The sequence below is a fragment of the Pungitius pungitius genome, chromosome 10, assembly GCF_949316345.1.
Source record: "Pungitius pungitius chromosome 10, fPunPun2.1, whole genome shotgun sequence".
NCBI classification, from domain to species: domain Eukaryota; kingdom Metazoa; phylum Chordata; class Actinopteri; order Perciformes; family Gasterosteidae; genus Pungitius; species Pungitius pungitius.
In genome coordinates, this window is record NC_084909.1 from 17,667,710 (window position 1) to 17,687,898 (window position 20,189).

Below are 20,189 nucleotides of genomic sequence, written 5' to 3' on the forward strand. Positions count from 1 at the left end.
GGCGTGGCTTGCGAGACCCTTTGGCACAAACACCAGCAGCCACTACGCGGTAAAGGCGAAGAAGGCCTTTTCTCAGGTTTTTTTTTTTGTCTGCCGGACCGTTTCCAGGAAGGTTCGGCGGGAGCGCAACTGTGTCGAGAGGACAAACAGAAACAGATCAGACACACAGATGGCCAGCAGATCAGAACGGAAGCAGCGGGAGCAGAACCCACCACCCTCTGATTAGGTTTGGTTTGTTGTTGTTTTTTTTCGGTTTGGTGTCTGCGGACTAAAGCCGCCACCCCAGTCCGCCCCGTGCCCTCTGCCAAGTCGCGCTGCCAAATCAGGGCAAGATTTGGGGAAGAAAGTACCAGAGAGAGAGAGAGAGAGAGAGAGAGAGAGAGAGAGAAAAGCTGCGGGCCCTCCCCCCTGTCCCCCCATCTCCCCTCCCCTCAGACTGACCAGGGCCCAGCCGACAGTCACCCAGCTCTTGTGGGTTTAGTGAATTGAGAAGACACTTCTTATGTGGATTTTTCAATTCTTCAACTTGTCATTTGGGCCCGGGACTGCCATTGTCCCCCCCCGGGCCTTTTCTCCCTGCTCCTTCTGCCGAGACGAGTCGTGTCATCCCCTCGTGATCAGCACTTTTGTTGCCTTTGTTTTTGGCCCTACCTCAGAAGTCCATCTTGTCTTTTATGTCCCTGCCTTTCATGCATAAGGGAACAGTTGTGGCCTGTTGTGGGGCTGTTCCACTGCATTTCCACCAGTGGGGTTTCCTTTCATTCTCTTCAAAGTACTACAATGGGGCTCTGAGGGCCTGAATGGCCAATGCAGAGCGCACAATCCTAAAGAGCCCGCTCATTTTGTTTTGCCAGAGTCAATAAAAATGCTAAGTTAAGAGCTAACCCCCTTGTGCCCTCCTCGAATGGAGCGACTTGTTTGACCTCCCCTCTCAATTAACTTTTAATGATAAATTCATTGATTTTTTTCCCCCTTCTTTTTTAAGCTCTTATCTAAAACACATTATTCTGCACATACATTTAATGCCGTATTTTATTATTAATTTGTTTATAATATATATATATATAATTAGTTTATTTATTTATGCATGTGTGTGTGTGTGTGTATATATATACATATATATACACACACACAGCTTGACATGGCTGGACATTCAACTACAATGTCAACATAAAAACTACCTCTCACAAATGACAGCTTTTTGATCTTTTACGTTCTGCCCCCCCCCCCCTGAGACCTAGATGAAGACATTTCCATCCTTCTGCAGAAAAGGGATTAAACTAGTTTTATGTTGAGGGATGAGAAAAGAAAAGAGGAAAAAGTGGTCCGTTGTCTCCGGGCATCACGGCGGAGGCCTTGCATAAAAGCATTGTGTGCCGATTTGTGAGCCGCGAGAAAGCCGGGGGACTTTCGGAAGGATTACAGGTAGGCAGACATTGGCTGCTGAAGATAACCGCCATGACTTCATCCTCATTGTGTAGATTAAGGCATAAAACCCAAACTAATGAGACGGGAAAGGGGGGAGAAGATGTGCACAGGAGGAGAAGTGAGGGGGGGTATTGTCGATGGCGAGGGACATCATTGTCGCAGGAATAAGCTTCTTCCTCCTTTCTTTGCTTTTCTTTAAAGCGAGACGAGGAAGATGTGGGCCCAGAGGTGATTATAATCTAAGGCCGCGAGATGAAAGAGAACGGATGCTCCAAATCAAAACGCTACTTTACAGTGAAACGGCTGTAATCCAAGTGCCACGGGTCTCCTCTTCAGGCGGAGTCGCATCGCTGTGATGGCGACAGGAGTTTTCTGTTTTCACTAACAAGTGCAATGTCTGTTTTCTTTTTTAAACCAACAGCTTGGAGCGACCCGGCCCACCAACTCGTCCAATGGGCGGGTTGGTGGGGGCGAGACTGAGGGTGGTGGGGGCAGAGAAGTGTTTGACTCCCTCTCTTCCGTGTCCCTGGTTAATTTTTACACATTTCTTCGCCGTCCAATTGTGTCCTCAGACCCGAGGCAGTGTGAAAATAACCAAAATAACAAACAGCATCATGTTCTGTGAACCCCCCCCCCCCCACAAAAAACAAGACAAGACAGGCAGGTGGACACAAAGGCAGGTAAATATTGATGACTTTTTGACCATTTCATTTCCCACCCGTGGACACCTTTCTGCAGGCTGTTCACGCTTCAGGAATTATCGATTTGCCACCTACTCTTTATTCATTCTTCATTTTCACCAAATTTGATCTGGAATCTTATGCAAAGCACATTTAGTGGTGCTTATTAAGAGGCCGCTGATTATTGCGGGCTGCAAAGCCAGATCTTTCATTTTGTGCATTTTGGACACAGCTTCGGCCTTGGCCCGCCACGCTGGAGGTAATTGTGGAAATCTACATGTTGAGGGGGGGGGGGGGGGGGGGGGTTGTCGTCGGGGTCTGTTTTTGGAGTGGGGCCTCTTGTTATCTGCTGTAATTCATGTGGTACGATGAATGTTACCACTTGAATTACACGCTATTATGCTGCCTGGTGGAGGCCAGCGGAGTTACAGGAAATAATTATCCCCATGTCCTGATAATGGAGCAATTACTAAAGGCTATCGCTGGTACCATATTGACCGCTAGGCCGCGATCAGCGGTGGCTACGTGTGACACGGCTGTTCCGTCGAGTGGAATATTTATTAAGATGTCATTTACTCATCCTCCCTGCTCCCACTGGACAGACTTTGGTGCAGCGGAAGAGGCCTGAAGGGTTACTGCCTAAAACCCCCAAAACATACAAACTATGTCAATATATTAGTCGGCTACGTTGCAAATGAGATTTGTCAAAATCCATGATGAAAAAAAATCTTTATATTATATCCAGCCTCCTTCTGGGCAATCGTTAACCTTGCTTTCTTCTGACACCATTGGTAATCTACCTTTAGTTTACGCACACACACACACACAGTTGGTTCTATACTGCGCTTGTTGTTTGAACAGTTTGCGTTCATCCCATCAGCTGACATTCTCGTGCTTTACCAACTGTTCCCTGATTGTTTGGTGCTCAGTGCAGCGAGCTGCTCGTAGACACTACATATTACCCATAGTGCAATGTAACACTATTAATACACTTGTTATTATTGCTAAAAAACAAATATCACCGGCGTAACCCACTTGTTTTATTCCGTAAAGACTCCCCATCAGGAAATGTGCTGTTGATGTGATCCAAATCAAAATATTGTCTTATTCGGAACCATACAGGAATACGAGTGTGCTATTTAACGTAGTCATAGATTTCATTCACACGCAAACCGATGTCATGCTCGGCTGTTTGCTGAGATGACTGAATCCCGTCGAAAATCGTTCAGCACCATTGACAAGGCTTTTATTTGATCTGTTTACAATATCTGGACCATCTGACATCAGGATTTTACCTGTATGTCTGTGGACTGCCAGAAATAACTCTGATACATATCACAGATCCAACGAACCCCCGTAATTCCAGGAAGCACATGTGTACTAGAAGTCCCAGATCCCCAGCGACAATAGCTGCTACCTCGAGGAAGATCGGTGCTCCTCTCTGGATGACATGACGGGGGGATTTCAGAGATAAGACCTGCACTTGAAGGAGACGTGGCTCGAGGTGGAGCTATTGTAGTCGGCCACTACAGAAGACGAGGCAAGCGAGCGTCAGATCATCACAGGCCGTAGGGTTGCATTGAAGATCAGGTGATGGCTCCACACCAGGCGACTTCTTTGTCCCCGACTCTGCTGCCGGTGGAAGACGCACACACCTCTGCACGTAGCAGGGAGCCGGCACATAGAAGTCACCGCTCGTATTCTGCCTAGCGTTTTAAAATAATATAATATCCAGTGTTGAGATGTTTTGTTTTGTGATGCTGTCTGGATTTTCAAATCACATACAAAACCCTTTATGCATTTTTATTTCATGCATATGGTGGTGTGCTCTTCACTAAGCTGACATCACAGAAGTCTACTCCGATAGGACTAGGCAGCCAAACCTAGGTTTAGATAAAAATCAAGCAATACGTTGTTGAGGTCAAGGCATAAAACTGCTGAGTTGAGGAAAAGGTTATAAAATACTTCCCTTAAGGGACCCACCCCCCTTGTGGGTCTTTTGTGGCCTTTATACGTCCTCGTTCATGGTCAGGTGGGTAACATACACAAAGATTTACTGGCACGTCTTTCAGTCAAGGCTCATAGTCTTGTGTAAGTAGAGCTACGATGCCTGCTTACTGTATCTCAATATCTTGTACCACGACACGTATCGTATCACCAGATTCTGGCCAAACCTCAGCCGTAATACTCTCGTTGGAGTGTATGAGACCGATGTAATGTGTTTTTGGCTGTTGACGGGATAGGTCCAAATATGACACACCGTACAGTTGAGTCAGCGAGAACTAGGCCCATGTCTAGTCTGACACAAGGCTCACCAAACTCCTCCCGCATTCCACCCCCCCCCCCTCCCTCCCTTTTAATGCCATTGGACCCGGGTCTACTGCTGCCTCCCTGCTAATGAGAACCAGCACCATATAAACCCACTAACACACACTTACCTCTGATCTCAGACCAGTAAACGTAGTCACTGCGGCCAGATCCCACCACTTCACAGCTGCAAGCTCCGCCACACAGCCCCGTGTTGTCATAACCTTTCATGTAAAAAGAGAGGAAAAGGAGCTGGCAACATAGGTGCATATGGCACTTTGGGGACCGTTAAATATGTAGAACACGCACATATATATATATATTGTGATCTAATAATGGGGAAATGTCCGCCAGATGTGGGACGGTGTGACTGTACACATCCATACTGTGTGAATTGGATGGAAGTGGTGTGTGTGTGTGTGTGTGTGTGTTGGTGGACTCTGCAGAGATCCCGTGGGGATCCAGATCGATGTATCTGTGATGTTTATCGCTGCGTGGCGTCGCAAACACCTCCTTTGGGGTTTTTTGTGGGCTTATTTAATTGGTCTGTTTTAGCGGCCGCAGTTGCCATTTCATCTGTAATTTGTCAAATGCTAATGCTAAGGCAATAAAGATTAAATATGTTCAAAGTAAATCAATCAAATCAGGAAAGAAAAGCACATTTTCTGCACATAGCTGTGTGTTTTTTTTAAGTATTGACCAGACACAAAAAGTATTATAATAAAGAATTACATGGGTCTTATTAGTCGTTATTTCATTGTATTATATTATATATTTATTATTTATATCCGTTAAAGCAGGTTAATAGAAACACATCCATGCAGGAAAAGAAATCGGTGAAATTGTTATCTGAAGATTCTCTGGTTGCAGCGTCTGAAAATGGGACGACGTGCCGCTCGTCCTCGTCCTGGTGTGAAGACCAGTGTGACGTCTGTGGGGTTTCTCCAGAACGTCGCCCCTGTTGACACGTTATGATGACAGTGGAATTGGAGGTGGGGGGGTGCAGTGTGTCTCACGCTGTTGTCCTGCCTCCACATCATCTTTTCATGTATAATCCCGTGTTTTTGTCAGGTGAACAGTTGACCTCTGCTCCTCGTGTCTCTAACATCGAGTCGCCTCCACTGCCAAGCTCTCAGCTTTCCTCATAAAACCGCGTCTTGAATTTCACTTGCCTTCTCATTTTTTGTACATAAATCACATTGGAGTATATATTTGCTTTTCTAAGAAGCTTTTGACATTTCCCCCTGAGCGCTGTTCTCTCGGTAAAAGCAGCTGTCTCGACCCCCCCTCCCCCCCCCCCCTCCCTGTCCTCCCACCCACTATTTTTCCTTCTTAATTCAGCTGTTTACTTTGTTTTTTTTCTCTCTTTCATAGCTGAAAAAATAATTGCGAGCTCTCTTTTTTTTTTCTTTTCTTTTCCTTTTTATGCTGTTTTCTGTCCCGGTGCCTTTTGAGCGAGCACGGTCCTCAGTCTCTATAAGGAAGCTGGGTGGGGCCAATTTCAAACCGGATTTTAGCTTTTAACCGTCCGCTGCAGCCGCGACATCTCAGCGCGGATTAGTCCTGATCGGGGCCGGAGGGCGCGTGGAAGCGTAGTTGACTGGATTAAGTGGCTATTGAAGTGACTTTCTGCTCCTTTTTTCAAGAGAGCGAAAAGACAAGAAAAGAGACTCATTCAGCCCACCCTCACCATATTTCAACAAAAGACCCCCCCCCACCCCCCCCCCCCCACCCCACCCCTTCCTCCTTTTCTCCTGTCTTCCTTAGGAGGACACTAATTACAAATCTGATCCCTCGAAGGGCTTCTGATACCCGGTGAGAGTTGCGTGGCGGGAGAAGCTGCTCCTCGTTGTAATTAGATGTATCTGATCATAAACATTGAGCCACTCATTAGGACCCGTTGTTTCGCCGGAACGGACGATTAAGTAACGCGTGCGCGGCGATGATGGTGATTAATGGGTGGGCGGGTGAGGGCGGGCTGCTTGTGCGTGCGCATGTAGATGCGGTGATGATCGTGGCGACGGCCGGTCGGCCTGGTGTTTCCTTGTGCGCGCTGAATAACACTTTAACTTTAATTCTTTTTAACTAGATGCCCATTTTTTTGCCCCCGCGGCTCAGTTACAGCCCTTAGCTCCGACAAACAAATGGTTAGTCTGTGTCTGCTGAAGAGCAAAGAGAGTTGAGCAAAGCACTCCAATTGGAAAAAGTATAAAAGGCAAAAGATCCCGTCCCGTTTGAATGACTCGGCCCGACGGCTGCAATGCTGCCCTGACTCCCTCACTTCCTGCCCTGCCCGGATACTCGGCAGTGTGGCGGCATTAGCACATGTGTGGCTCAGTGTTTGTGTGTGTGTGTGTGTGTGTCCCGGACAAAGGCCGGCAAAGCGCAGGTCAGCGTCTCTCTCGCGCACTTCAATGGACGGCTGAAGGGCAAATGAAACGCTTCCCGACTTTCGCTCCCGTCTGGGGGGGGAAGAGGCCTCCTCTCAGGATCCCCCCCCCCCGTTTATGATCAAAACACTGCAGACATATTGAATATGAAGATGTATGCAGCAGCAACCTTTTGATCACTCTCCGCCCTTAGCCCCCGCGCGGATGCAGAGTGTTCCTGTGTGCCGGTGTGAACTTATGCAAATGCCCGCATGCTCGTGTCTCCCCCCTCCGTGTTGACAGGGCGAGCGGTGGCCTCCCGCCCTCCGCCTGGTGGGCGCGGGCCGGAGCGCGGCGTTCTCGCCACCGCGCGGCGGGCCCCTCGCCGCGCTACACGCCCCGCAGGGCGGTGCTCTACTGCCCCGGCGACGACGAGCGCAAGATGAGGAAGCTGGCGTCGCTGGACGTCGACTGCGCCGTCCTGGACTGCGAGGACGGCGTGGCCCTCGGCAAAAAGGTACACGCAAATGCGCACACGCCAAACATCTCTAGCCAAGGGTTTGAAACAAGCCCGTTTGCCACTTATTGCCCCCCCCCCCCCGCCCCTGCCCCCCCATCAGTCCTTTTTAAAACAAGGTGACCACGTCCTGCTGGGCGAGCAGCGGGAAAGCACCAGATGCAGCAGGTTAAAAGCATCCCCCCCCCTCCCCATTGGCCTGGCCATGAAATCGGGATTGGAAAGTGGGATAAAGAAGGAGGTCCCGAGTAAAGAAAAAAAAAAAAGAGAAAAAAGTCCAACAAAGGTTTTAAAGTCATGATAATAAAGATGATTGATATAGCTGGAGGCCGTTCCTGTAGGAGACAAAGGCAATAAGACGAAGGCCCTGTGTGACTGACGGGCTAAAGCTGTGACCCTGCGGTGGGGGTGGAGGGTGTCGCGGCCCCTGTCTCATGTGAGAGAGGTGGAAACGTGGAGAGGAATGCGCCGCTGGAGGAGAACTCATAGAAACGTCCTCGTCTCTATCTTGTTTCCAAACCCACTCATTCCCCTTAAAACAAGCGAAATGACTTCCATTTGAGGTATAGGAAACTTTTAGAAAATACCGTTATTTAGTTTCCTTTTTCATTTCAAAGGCCTTTTCTATGTTGGCTTGTGGTCTGTACATGTGGAGGATGCCATTTAGGCCCTGGAGTGTGCTTTTAGAAATTACATGCGCAACAGGGTGGATCCATGCCCCTTTTTAAAGTGCACAATGTCCCTCAGCGGGCTTGCTTCTCCCCCTTCCACCAGTAGCAGTCAAACAACACCAACAGCACATTCTCGTATATAGATAACCATCAGTTATCTAATATCCACGTGACGTGATCCACAGCGCGTCCATCACAGCGCGCAGTAATCCTGTAACCTTTCATGTGGTCGCTGGGTCGCACTGCGTAATATAAAAATGAGTTATTAACTCAATAAGGTAATGCACTCTTCCTACCGGCCCCCTTTCTTCACTTCCCACACTTGCAGCAGCTTTGTCAATTGGAAATCCGCGGGGGTTGTTGTATGGTTATACCTTGTCTTGAGATGATATTTTGAGATGAAACTGTCTTTATTGTCTCCTTTGTTAGATATATATCGTGAGATATTTACAAACGCTTTAGCTGCTAAACAGTTTAAATTCACTTGCGAAATACAATGCAGTCAAGTCATTTATATTTGGTGTTTCTCCTATGTAGAAATGCAAATAGGGAGCAAGGCAATCCAAATGTACACAATGTTTGCTCCGCCTGATTAGTTGGGTGTTAAGAATTGTTCCTTCAAGTCACGCGTTTGCCCATTGACCCCTAGCAGCCGGGGCTGATAAAAACTACCAGACCAGTAGGCTCCCTGGTTTGACATACGCTAAATTAGTCTTATCTTGGTGTCTTCAAGGGCCCAAGGGCTCATAACATGCAGCCATTCTTAAGCTGATGCAGTGACAACATCCTCTCGATAGATGGAGTGGAGACAAGAGGCCCAGACGGGCCCAGAGGCTCCTGACTGACCGATTGACTGAGCATGTCAATCTTGACCTCTGAGTGGACATGCATGCAGTATGTATGTATGCATTTGGCACTTTGTGATACCGTTGACATGTGTAGCTTAGTTAATTACGAAGTTGAGGGGTGGCTGTGCAGTTATAATTTTTGCGATATCACTTGTATCGCGGTCCATCCATTCGTCTTCAATTCGAGCTTAAACCAAACTTAAACTTAAACTCAGCCCACGACAAAATCTGAATTTCTTTCTGTCATTTAGCGTATTGTAGATAATATATGTTGTTCATTCTGTATACATGACCTCTATTAACCTCTGGCCTCCCTGATAGAGGGATCCTCTTCTGCCACTCTCCTTAAGTCTCTTCATTTCTTTTCTCCCCATAGGGGTTTTTTGGGGGGAGTTCTGGGTTCTGAGACAGAGGATGGCGGATATGTACTCGGAGACATATTTGTGATATTAGGCTATACAAAATAGTCTCTTCCTCTGCCTCCAGGTAATCTGTTTGGAATATTTCCAATCACAGCTGACAATTCCAGTTTTCCTTGTCTTTCTTTGGAATGCTGATGAACTTTATTGTGTGTCACTGTGATCTTCAGCATCTTCCCAGATGAGTTGAATGCAAAAAAATCCAACATGGCCGCACCTCAGGATAATCAGAAGCACATGTGGCAGGAAAATCTGCACAAAATTTCTGCTGATTAAAAACTTCCCTATCTGGTCAAAAATACGATCCCTCCTTTAACATGTAAGATTACTATCTGTTCTGGGACCAGCTGAATCCTAAATAAACCAGATTTAACTTTTACACAGTGTGTGTTTGCACAGCGTATACCGTGGCTGCGATTATGTTCGCCATGACAACCTCACAGTCGGCACTGTGTGTTCGCCAAGAGATGCCAGGCCTCAACAATGGTCTAATATTGCATGTCGCTTTTTTTTTTTTTCTTCTCGGGAAAAGAATAGAATTGGAGCAAGACTCGCTAAATGCCACCCTCGAAGCGCTGCTTTGGGTATGCGTGGATAGGCCTTAAATGGTGACACTGCCCGCCACCACCCTCCTACTATGTGTTCACTAATGTATTCTTTTCATTATCTATCACCTTCACCTTAAAACAAGGATGGATATTCATGACAAAAAAGGTACGCTCTGAAGGTCATCCCGCCCCCTCCCCTGGAAAATTGAAATCCGGCGGTGCCCGCTTTAATTGCCTGCCGCTTTGACTCCGGTGAAAAAATGTCGGCGCGCCGGCGCGGCTGCAACGCCGGCTGCTCACGACGCAGGGAGATGAGATGAAGGAGTAAAGGGTAGGAGCCACCTAGAGCTCGCTCACTGTCACCACAGACCCAGAGGCTAGAGGAGGGGGAGGGGGGGGGGGGGGGAGGGGAGGGGAGACGAGGCTGACTGCTCTAACACTCTTACACATATCATCATATCTGTATGATCAGTGGGGTGGAGGAGGAGGAGGGGGGGGGGGGGGCAGGTTGAAACCCCGGAGCGGAACTGACGGCTACACCTGTCCTCTCCTCCTCTCTCCCTCGCTGCCTTGTTCTCCCTCATTGCCCCCCCCCCCCCCCCCCCCCACCCCCTCCTTTTGCTCATCTCCCCTTGCCGGGGTCCTCGGGGTTAAGATTGCTTGGCTCTCCCTCTCTCTCACGTTGTCTCTGTCTGTCCGTGCCCTATGGTCCCGTGTTCCTCCTGGTGTTTTCTCCCCCTCTCCCTCTCTCTCTCTCTCTCTCTCTCTCTCTCTCTCCCCCTTTTCTCCCCACATGGGTCCCTCCATCCTCCCCAACTCCCCTCCTCGCCTCCCTGCCGTAGAGATTCTCCCCTAATCCCTGGAAGTTTGGAACTAATGAACTAACTGCTGAGCCGCTGCCACGGAGCCTGGTCCCAAACTATACTGTACTTCACACTCGATTTCCTCTCCAGATGGCATGGTGGCGCGGCCGACGCGGCGGGGAGCACCTCTCACACGCCAGCACGCGCCCGCAAGTGCACACGGGCACACGAGGCAGGCGGAGCGCACACACACACACACACACACACACACACACACACACACACACACACACACACACACACACACAAGCCAGTCACATGCAGATAGACATTCACACACAGATCCGCGCGCACGCAAGCGCATGCACGTATTGTTACAGTCTGCAGCTCACTGTGCATCAGACAAGTGTGACGGAGGAGCGGGGTCTTGCATCCACCGTCAGTGCATTGGAAAAGAGAAGCCGGACCGCTTGTTAGTTACTTTAGTATTTGTCCATCTGTAGGTGATAAATCCATCCAAAATAATAACTTGAGTAGCATTAGCTTTAATTGGGCCCAGGTGGAAGCCAGAGACCCTTGACTCCTGATTTTCACAGTTTTACGAGTACACAGACATTACAACCCCCAGACACACACACACACACACACACACACACACACACGATTCACCATGTTCAATCTGCGATTTGTGGAAAATCGTCAAGCCTCAAGCAGGCGGCAACCTCCGCATCTAAAATCTCACGCCAATGCACAGTAGTTTTAAGCATGCATTTGGGGTTTTTTTTGGGGGGGGGGGGATCCCTGTGGTTGCAGAAGTAATATTGTATAGAAGTCTACTGGAAAATGACTCTACTTCTCTTTTGATTCATTCCCTCAGTAAATATTGAAAACATGAGTTTATTGTCTCAATCTCTACTTGCAAGGCTTCTTCAGTACAGCATGACGTTCATTCATTAACAAGTTGGTCCATTTGGAATTGAATCCACGGCCAACGACCTTGTCATCCATGAGGTCTTCAAGTGCTGATGGCACGGGGAACCTGACCCACAGCATTTGTTTAGACGGAACGGGGCGACTGTGGGTGACTGAGAAACGGTTTCATGTGTATGTGGTAGTGGTTCATTCATCAAGTTGTTAACCCTGAGTGAATAAGCTAATGTCAGGTTGAACACACTGATACAGTTCTCTCCCTCAGAGTGGAAGACATTAATACGCTCTATTAACTTTTGCTAGTTGCAGAACAGTCAATATTTGAGCCACGGTCTATGCATGAACTGCGCCTGACACCGAGATTTATCAACTTAACATAAATTATGCAGCCAACTGTCTAAAGTGATCCGTGACCTCAGTTCAATGCCCACCGTGTTATTCCAGAGGACACTGAAAGACCTGCTCTCTATTTAAGTGGATTCAAATGACCAAACTGTTGACAGAAAGAGCTCCTGGGAAATAATGTTGGCCAGTTGAATTATGAATACTGAACATTTGTATTTAGCGCGTGCGCACGCGTTGGTATACTTGTGCGCTCGACACCTCGGAGGACCCAGGAGACTGGGGAGAACTGGGGAGAAACTCCCAGTCAGGCTGCCAAGACTCACAAAAGGGATGTGAGCCCGCTCAGCCAGAAAATAGACCCCGTGCCCGCCAGATCAGGCAGATCTGCACATCCAATGCTCACTGCTTTTGTGTGAGGGGTTTGTGTGTTTGAGGCGGGTAGGGGGGTGGGGGGGGGGGGGGTAGTGTCTGCTATCGATTGGAGTCCTTTTGGGAGGGCACGGAGAACCGGAGGTCAGGGTGCACCGAGAGCGATGACAGCGCTGTGGTTAGCGTCTGTTGTGGAGAAGTTGTTGTTGGAGCACATAGAAAGTGATTTAAAGAGGGGCGGGGTGGTGTTTGGATGTAACAATGTGAGCCATATAGTACATTTGAGCTTTCTCTGGTCTTTGGAGGATCTGTCCAAACCGGCACTCATGCAGCGGCTCTAGATACCCCGGGTTAAGGGGCGAGGGTGGAGGGCGGATCGGGGGGGATCTGGAGACACGGAGAACAGAGAGGCCTTCTCTCCCTCTCTCGTGATCCTGTTACACTCTTGTGTTTTCACTGGCCGCGCCGCTCCGTGCTACGTGAGGCGCGCAATGCAACACTGGGAGAGTAAACGCCCAGTAGGAGGAGTGATGATGGAGGAGGCGATGAGGAGCACATGAAAGAATAGTGAGGAGGAGGAGGAGGAGGAGGACAGTAACGGAGCAGATGTTGGTGCATCGGGGTTGGGGGTTCGGTAATGCTATACCTTTCTTCCACTTAAATCGGACTAGCACTTCTTTTTTTCCTCACATTATGCAGTTTTTTTTTTTGCCCTCATGAGCAGGTCCTAGGTCACAGCAGACCGTGATCCTGACGCCATGAGATTATTTATTCCTTCTATATCTTTGACTGCATTCTTTTTAGGTTCTGTTTTTCTTTTATTTACTTTTTGCTTGGTATTCCCTCACTTCTCCAACATCAGACGGTTGTACCCTGGGTAGTACCTGACATCAGGCTTCATAGCTCAGTAAAAAAGGCCAAATGTAAGTCAATTAGAGCATCCTATAGTAATTACAGTCGTAAAATCAATGACTGTTTAAAAATAACGCTAATAGAGATGTCAAATTAAGCGTAATCTTCTTAATGTTAATTTGTGCGAGTGAATTGGACAGACTGTATTGGGGGAGGCGGCTGTACTGGGAGTTGCAAAATAGACCTTAATCGCTGGGAACCAAATAGCTGCATAATGAGCAATGAACAATAACTGTAAATTACTTCAATTATGCAGTAAATATACTAAAGAATACAGAGGGATGAGCCTGGGGAAATTAATTTCCCCAAAACATCGCAGTGCAGCTTGTAACGAACTGTAACCAAAGAGCCGTAAGCAGCTCCTTTCATGGCTAATTACTGTGAATAAAGCGTGTGTAATAAGTAGCCGTTCCTCCAACTCAAGCTGTCATTTTTTACCCCACAATAACAAGCCTTAGCGCTGCTAGTTGGGTCTCGTCGTTTGTCCGCGGCAGACTGACGGGATGGACGGCCCGGAGTGTCCTTTCTGCCACGTCTCCGTCATCTCAGTGCAGCCTTCAGGAGTGCAGCGCGCCACTTGTCAACACCCATCCTCGATCACTTGAAGCCCGCTAAACACGCGCACACACACACACACACACACACACACACACACACACACACACACACTGACAGAGACAGACGAACAAATGTGTACACAGTCACTCCTCAGGCAGGCAGCACTTCGCTACAGCTCATTTTAAATGGCATCGCAAGTTGCACAGCGGGATGCAAAACGGCAACAAAACAAAAAAAAAAAGAAAAGCGAAGGAAATCCGAGTGCGCTCATTGTGACTCGTGAGTTCCTCACGCTCATCACACAAATCCACATAGACTCGCAGAAGAAGCGGCACGTCACTCTGCTGTTTGAAGGCGGCGTGTCAGCGACAGAAAGGGCGCTCCACGTACGCCACAAGATGCTTCTGACTTGTTAAATCCATCTCATTAGTCGATTATGTGCTTTTTCCGTTTCCCAGTCTGTTGACACCCACAATTTCCCCTTTCTCTAGGAGTAATAGATTCCACCCCTTTCTTTTGCCTTTCCTAATACACATCCTGTCTTGTTTATCGTTCCTCCCTTTCTGTTGTGTACCGACAGTGCACCCAGGGAGACGTGGCCCTCGTTTGGAGGGCCGGCCATCCCCGGTCCGCCGCTGGAGAGGAAGGCCGTCTCATCTGGGGGTCTGCAAGGCGCCGGCCACGCTGCGTCCCGCACACACACACACACACACACACACACACGCGCGCACGCCCTGAGCGTGTGGGGGAGCTGCCCCGGCTCTTTAGGGAGGTCAGCCTTTTTGCCACACTTGAAGAAGCTCCTGGTCCAGGGCTACGCTTTGTGACGGCCGCTGGCTCACTGCTCGCCCGCCCGCTTGTGTGCCGGCTTCTAATGAGGAGGATGTTGATGGGCAGAGTGTGGGGGGGGCGTAATCAAAGAGGGGATGGACCGGACGCCGGGGCGAGCTCTCTGTGGGACACCTGGTGATTGGGGAGGGAGCTTTGAAGCAACTTGTTGGATGGCTGTCCATTAATGTAAAATATTTGCTTTTCAAAAGGCTTTTATTCAAGCTCGGGGTAGCGGAGCCCATAGGGGTCAAGGTGTCTGTCGGAATAACACCTCACCTTTCCAGAGACGACGTGGATGAAAGAAAAAGCACGGCCTTCTCCTTTTCCGCACCACACCCCGGCGTCTCAAAGCAAGAAAAAGCTGAGGCGAACATTCTCGCACAACAGCGGCCTCCAGTCAAGTCATCTGGTCCACGGCGAGGCGGCTGGAGCGGGATGCTCGGCCTTCCCCAGTCTATTTGATCCCCTGCATGTTATGAACCATGCTTTTTGATCATTCCCGGATCGCTATTTATTTTATTTTGGCCGGGGATCAATGTGACTGGGCTCTCGCAAATCAATTTTCTCCAGTCACCGTGAACCGTGGGGGGTTGAGGGGAGGGCGGGGAGGAGGGGGGGGGGGGGGGCACAGACATAATGTAATCCACCAAGTAGCAGGTTTATGAAGGAGTGAATTACGGCCGCGTAAAGCGCCCCGTCCGTTTCAGGTTACCGCGGTGCAGCTTTACAGGTCCGTCTGGGCAGGGCGAGCGGCGGCGGCACGCACGTGGTCAGAAGGATCACAGCGCCGGGACCGTCCCCCTCGTCTCACTCCATGAGGCAGAAGGCGCACGCAGATGGCACAGCCTCGTCGTGACCCCCCACCCCCCCATTAAATGCAATGCGTGCAAATCTTTGATACGGTATTTTTATTGATAGTGGAGGGGCGTCGGTGATATCAAGTGCAGCCCTGCATTCCAGGAGATCAGAGAGCGAGGGCTGTTATGTCTCAGAAGCTCGTCCCGTGACCCCTGAGGGCGCCCCACAAGCCCCCCGTACAACCGATCCCGGGCTCGCCTGCAGTCCGCTGTAGTATTTAAAAAGTTTTTTTTTTTTTTACAAGAGACTGTGATGTATGGGTCCTGTGTGTTGTATCTGCCGCGGCCTCTCTTTCATGAACACCCCCCACATGACTTTGCTCTTCGGCCTGTTTAGATATTCCACTCAGATGGGGGGGTTTTTTGCAGTTAATCCGAAGCGCCCGGATCCGGCGGCGGGACGACACATTTTGGGTTTCACTTATCACCCCAATTACAAACCTCCATCAACCGCTGCCCCTCTCAGAGTATTTCTTGGTATTTCTTTTGAGGGAATTGTACTTGGAAATGGAAATGGAGGAGTGGAAGAAAAGAACCCGATCCGCTCATCTCCACGACGCACTGGTACACTCAAGGGCTCGAGCCTCTGATCCAACCTGACATCCTCTAAGCTCCCGTTTCCTCGCTGCCGCTTAACTCGGACCACATTTCTGCCACAGAGCCTCTCGCGTCTCTCTCTTTCTCCTCTCTGTCCGGCATCTGTTTTGAATATTGCTGCGTGTGTTACGGCGCTAGCGATAGACGTCGGGACTCCAGGCTTCCCTTTGGATTCCATCCTCCTCGTCCCTCTTCCTGCTGCGCTCACACAAGGCCTCGCATTGAGGGTCCACATTAGGGAATACTTGGTCGAATGACGACGATGGCACATTTATTTGTGTCAATGGTCATTGTAAAAAGTGTATCCTCATTTCTTTGCAGGTAATTGGACTTTTATATTATTTCTGCACCAGTGTTTTTATTCATTTTTTTTCTTGGTCGATGGAACCGGTTCGCATCAGATCGTTTCTTGTCCAACATCTCCATGTTTCATCATGTTGCTTGTTTATTCCTGGCCCTGTCACCTTTTTTAAATGTTCCATTTTGAATCCAAGAACATGCTGCGCATGAGATGCATCTCATGAAACATGTATTTCTCTTTGTGTTCCTATGGTGCCGCAGACTGAGGCCAGGGAGCTGATTCCCAGGATGCTGGCGGAGCTGGACCTGGGCCGGACGGAGAAGTGTGTGAGGGTGAACTCTGTGTCCAGCGGTTTGGCCGAGGCTGACCTGCAGGTCATCCTTCAGGCTGAGGTCCTCCCGCCTGCCATTATGTTGCCCAAAGTGGAGGACACGCAGGAGGTGCAGTGGGTGAGTTCCAAATATTGGCCCCACATTAGAAGTACAAAAATATAGTTTTTTTTTTCTTTGTAAAGAAGTTGCAATACATTCAAAAACTAAAGAAGGATACACATACCGGTGAGTTTTCTCTTTCACCTCTGGGTTTCTTTAAAAAAAAAAAAAAAAAAACACACTGGTGTTCCTCCACAAAGTCATGGAGTAAGAGAAAACCACAGGAGTCTTCAAAGCAATCATAACAAACTTTTCCATTTCCCAGTAAAAGTGGGAATCGATCCCTGTGGCTGGACTCGGGGACAGACGGGGTGTTTTTCTTGGCCGCTGCTCAAGAAACGCATGACATTTCTTTGGGATTAGCTTCAGAAGCCCGATAGCTTTCTGTAACAACACATTGGAGCCTCCTGGCACTGCTGAACTTACTGGGGAGCCGTGGTGTGGCTGGGAATGTATTCCGTCGCATCGAATCCAATAGAGGAGAATACGCCTCAGACACCAGTTCCGTTTCAGTATTCACGCACGCCTTTGAATATTCCCCATTATTAAATCAAAAGGCTGCACTGTCAGTGTCTGAGGAAGACCACTAACGGATACCTTGATGTACAGAGTCAAAAGCAAGTGAGGCCGAACAGACGCTTTTGACGGTGCTTAAAAAGCATGTTCCACAGCCTGATCCCACGTCAGACATCCGATGCGTTTGCCCTTTTGGTCTCTAGGAAATAACGGTTGGGCAAATACAAAATGACGGCTCGCCACCGTTGTTCCCAGCGATCGTGTGATTTACAACTCGTCCTCACTAGCTGGGCCTGCGTGTGCGCTGGTTGGAGAGAGGGGGTTTGCCCGCGCTGCTCAGCCAATCCCTCCGGCTTCCCATGAAGGGGCGCTGCACGGATGTCAGGTCCTGAAAGGTCAGGAGACAGTGGCATCATTAATGCGGGCCCTTGTGATGGGCTCCATATGGTTCACTTACCCGGAGGAGCCCAGCTACTGTCCGCCTCCCACCCTCCCTGGTGTCTGAGTACGGTTCAAAGGTCCCACATTAAAGCACTTTCTGCTAATTAAAATTAGAATTTTTGAATTTCCTTTAAGAAAACAAAGCTTTTTATTGCTCTGCTCAAGGTGCAAAATTCTTTAATAATAAGAGTGGAGGAGAAGGAAGTGAAAGCAAGGTGTCTCGTCTGGCCTTTCCCTCCGCGTTTCAGTGCACACTCTCATCCGTGGTCTCAGGGCAGGACAGTTTTAACTAGTGCTTTTAATTAGAACACATCTATTTCCTGCTGCCCTTTCTTTCTTCCAAGTCTAATTGCAGACAGGTGTTCCCCAATTCTCTGCCCAGCCGCTCCTCCCAATGTTACTTCACTCGAGTTCATTTTATTCTTCGAATTTCTTTTAAAAAGAAGAAAAAAAAAAAGATAATCCACTGCTTCTTCTGTGTGTGTGTGTGTGTGTTCAGGGGCGTTTCTGCACCAGCAGGTGCGTGTGTGTGTGCTCCTCTTTCTTTGGTGTGTGTGCGCTCGCTCTAATCTCATCCTCAAACTTTCCCCGTGTCTTCCTTTGCGTGCGCTCCGTCCTCTGCTTTGTGTTGCGTGTGCGTCCGATTCTCTCCGCTCTTGTAAATCCCTCCACTTGTTTGTTTTGTTTTTTTTTCCTCCCTCTTTTAGATTTTTTTCTTTTTAATTGACATTAGCACAGGAACCTCCAGGACTGATTTGTGGCTAAAAGATGGACTCGCTTGTTTCCCTTTGTGTGGAAAACCTTTAGCTCTGCCTTCCGCCTCTCCCCTCGGCCCTTGTCTGACTGACAGCTCTTATTGGGCCATAACAGGCGTAACTCCCCCCTTTTGTCCGGGGGACAATTCTCACACGGACTCGGAGCCGTGCGCATTCTTTGCCAACCGCACTATTTGGTGTGCACTGGGACCGAAAGAATTGTGCCCCCACCCTGTTCCGCTCCTCCTCCTACTCCTCCTCCTGCCGTCCCCTCTCTCTCTCTCTCTCTCTCCCTCTTTCTCTCTCTCTCTCTCTCTCTCTTTCTGCTTCCCCTCTGTGAAATGAACACTTCAGCAGGCCGGAAACATTTAATCTGGCCCCCTTTTGAAGAAAATTAATTGAAACTTGTCCCACTATCGCCTCCTTTTCTCCTGCTCCGTCTCTCCCTCCTTCTCCTTTCAGGATTGGGTGGCAAAAGAAAATTGTCAGAGGGTCTTGTTTTGTAGTGTGGCTCCGAAATGAAAAGAAGAGGTGTTGTTCCTTCTTCCTTTTTATCATTTCTTTTTCCCAATTCAGGGGTGAATAAGATCTTAAAGGGCCCTACAATTTGAGATCCATTGACGGCTAATAGTTGCTGTTTGGGCCGGAGGAACGGCGCACAATGGCTGAAGAGGAGAAGCGCGCTGACGGACAGAAACATGTAATCAGAGAGGCTGCGAGGCTCTCCAGCCGCTCGCCGCGGCCTCGTCGAGGGGTTTGCGTGAGCGCCGCGTCGCCGTGGTAATCAGTGTGTGTGTGTGTGTGTAATCTCAGCTAGGTTTCCCCCCAAAGACGGGGCCACGTCTATGTGGTCCGCTGTGTGACAGAAATAGGTTTATCTACACCCTCTTTTTCACAGCCCCTCTCGGACAACCCCCCCCCCACCCCCTCACCCCTTTCTGTGTTCACGATGGAGGGGGGATATTATGCTAAGCCCCCAGCGTTAGTTTTTATGTTGCCATAGCAGCCCTGCTCCCACAGGGTTGTGACCTCAGATGATTACAGTACAAAGCCTATTGGGTCTTGAAAACCTCTTTGAAGATGAAAAGTCTTTGATGGTTTGTATTTATGCAAATCTCTCAGATATGATTTATCCAACTGAGATTGAATGGAGAGATGATTAAAATTGCCCCTATTTATTTTTTTGAAATCCTTCAATGGAGGCCCCACTCTTTGGGTTTTCATGAGAACAAGAGTGGTGAGTGTCGAGCGCCGGGTCGCTTTGCTCTTCATTTAGAGAAATGGCAGCGGTGCACCTGAGGTTATTTATATCTGTCTTTCTCTCTGGTGTGTCAAAGAGGGAGCGAAGGAAAAGGAGAGGAGGCGAGGAAGAGGTGGGGGGGGGGGGGGGGGGGGGGCATGGAGTTAGACATTTCTAGCTTTTGCGCCCTTTCCTTTTCTTTTCTTTTCTTTTTTTTTGGGGGGGGGGGGGGGGGACTGGCTTTGAAAGGAAATATCTGACGAAAGGGAGCTTTTGTGTGTTTCCAGATGATAGATTTTGGAATTTGGGCTACCCCACTGGCAGTCCAGGGCTCGCTGTGAACTGGTCTGTTGGAAAAAATGGAATCGCTTTGGTCTTCAAAGAATTAAACTCTGGTTTTAAAGCCCTACTTAGGTGAGCTTGCATAGTAGCGGGAGTTGCTTGGAATAAAGGCCTCGGCAAAGTGTCACATCGCACTCTGATTGTTGCTCCAGCCTCCCGATCCCCCGCCATGGA

At 49.0% G+C, this 20,189-nt stretch overlaps 1 protein-coding gene across 2 annotated transcripts in view; it reads left to right on the plus strand.

Annotated features, from left to right (window-relative positions):
- The window catches only part of clybl (citrate lyase beta like), a 46,420-nt gene that overhangs the window by 18,556 nt on the left and 7,675 nt on the right, over positions 1-20,189 (plus strand). Inside the window, exons 2-3 of one of the 2 annotated variants that reach the window (XM_037489096.2) lie at positions 7,088-7,301; positions 16,551-16,739. In XM_037489096.2, coding sequence (XP_037344993.1) covers positions 7,088-7,301; positions 16,551-16,739 — 403 coding nt within the window. The remainder of the gene's footprint in view (positions 1-7,087; positions 7,302-16,550; positions 16,740-20,189) is intronic. The other variant, XM_062565124.1, reaches the window with a different exon arrangement.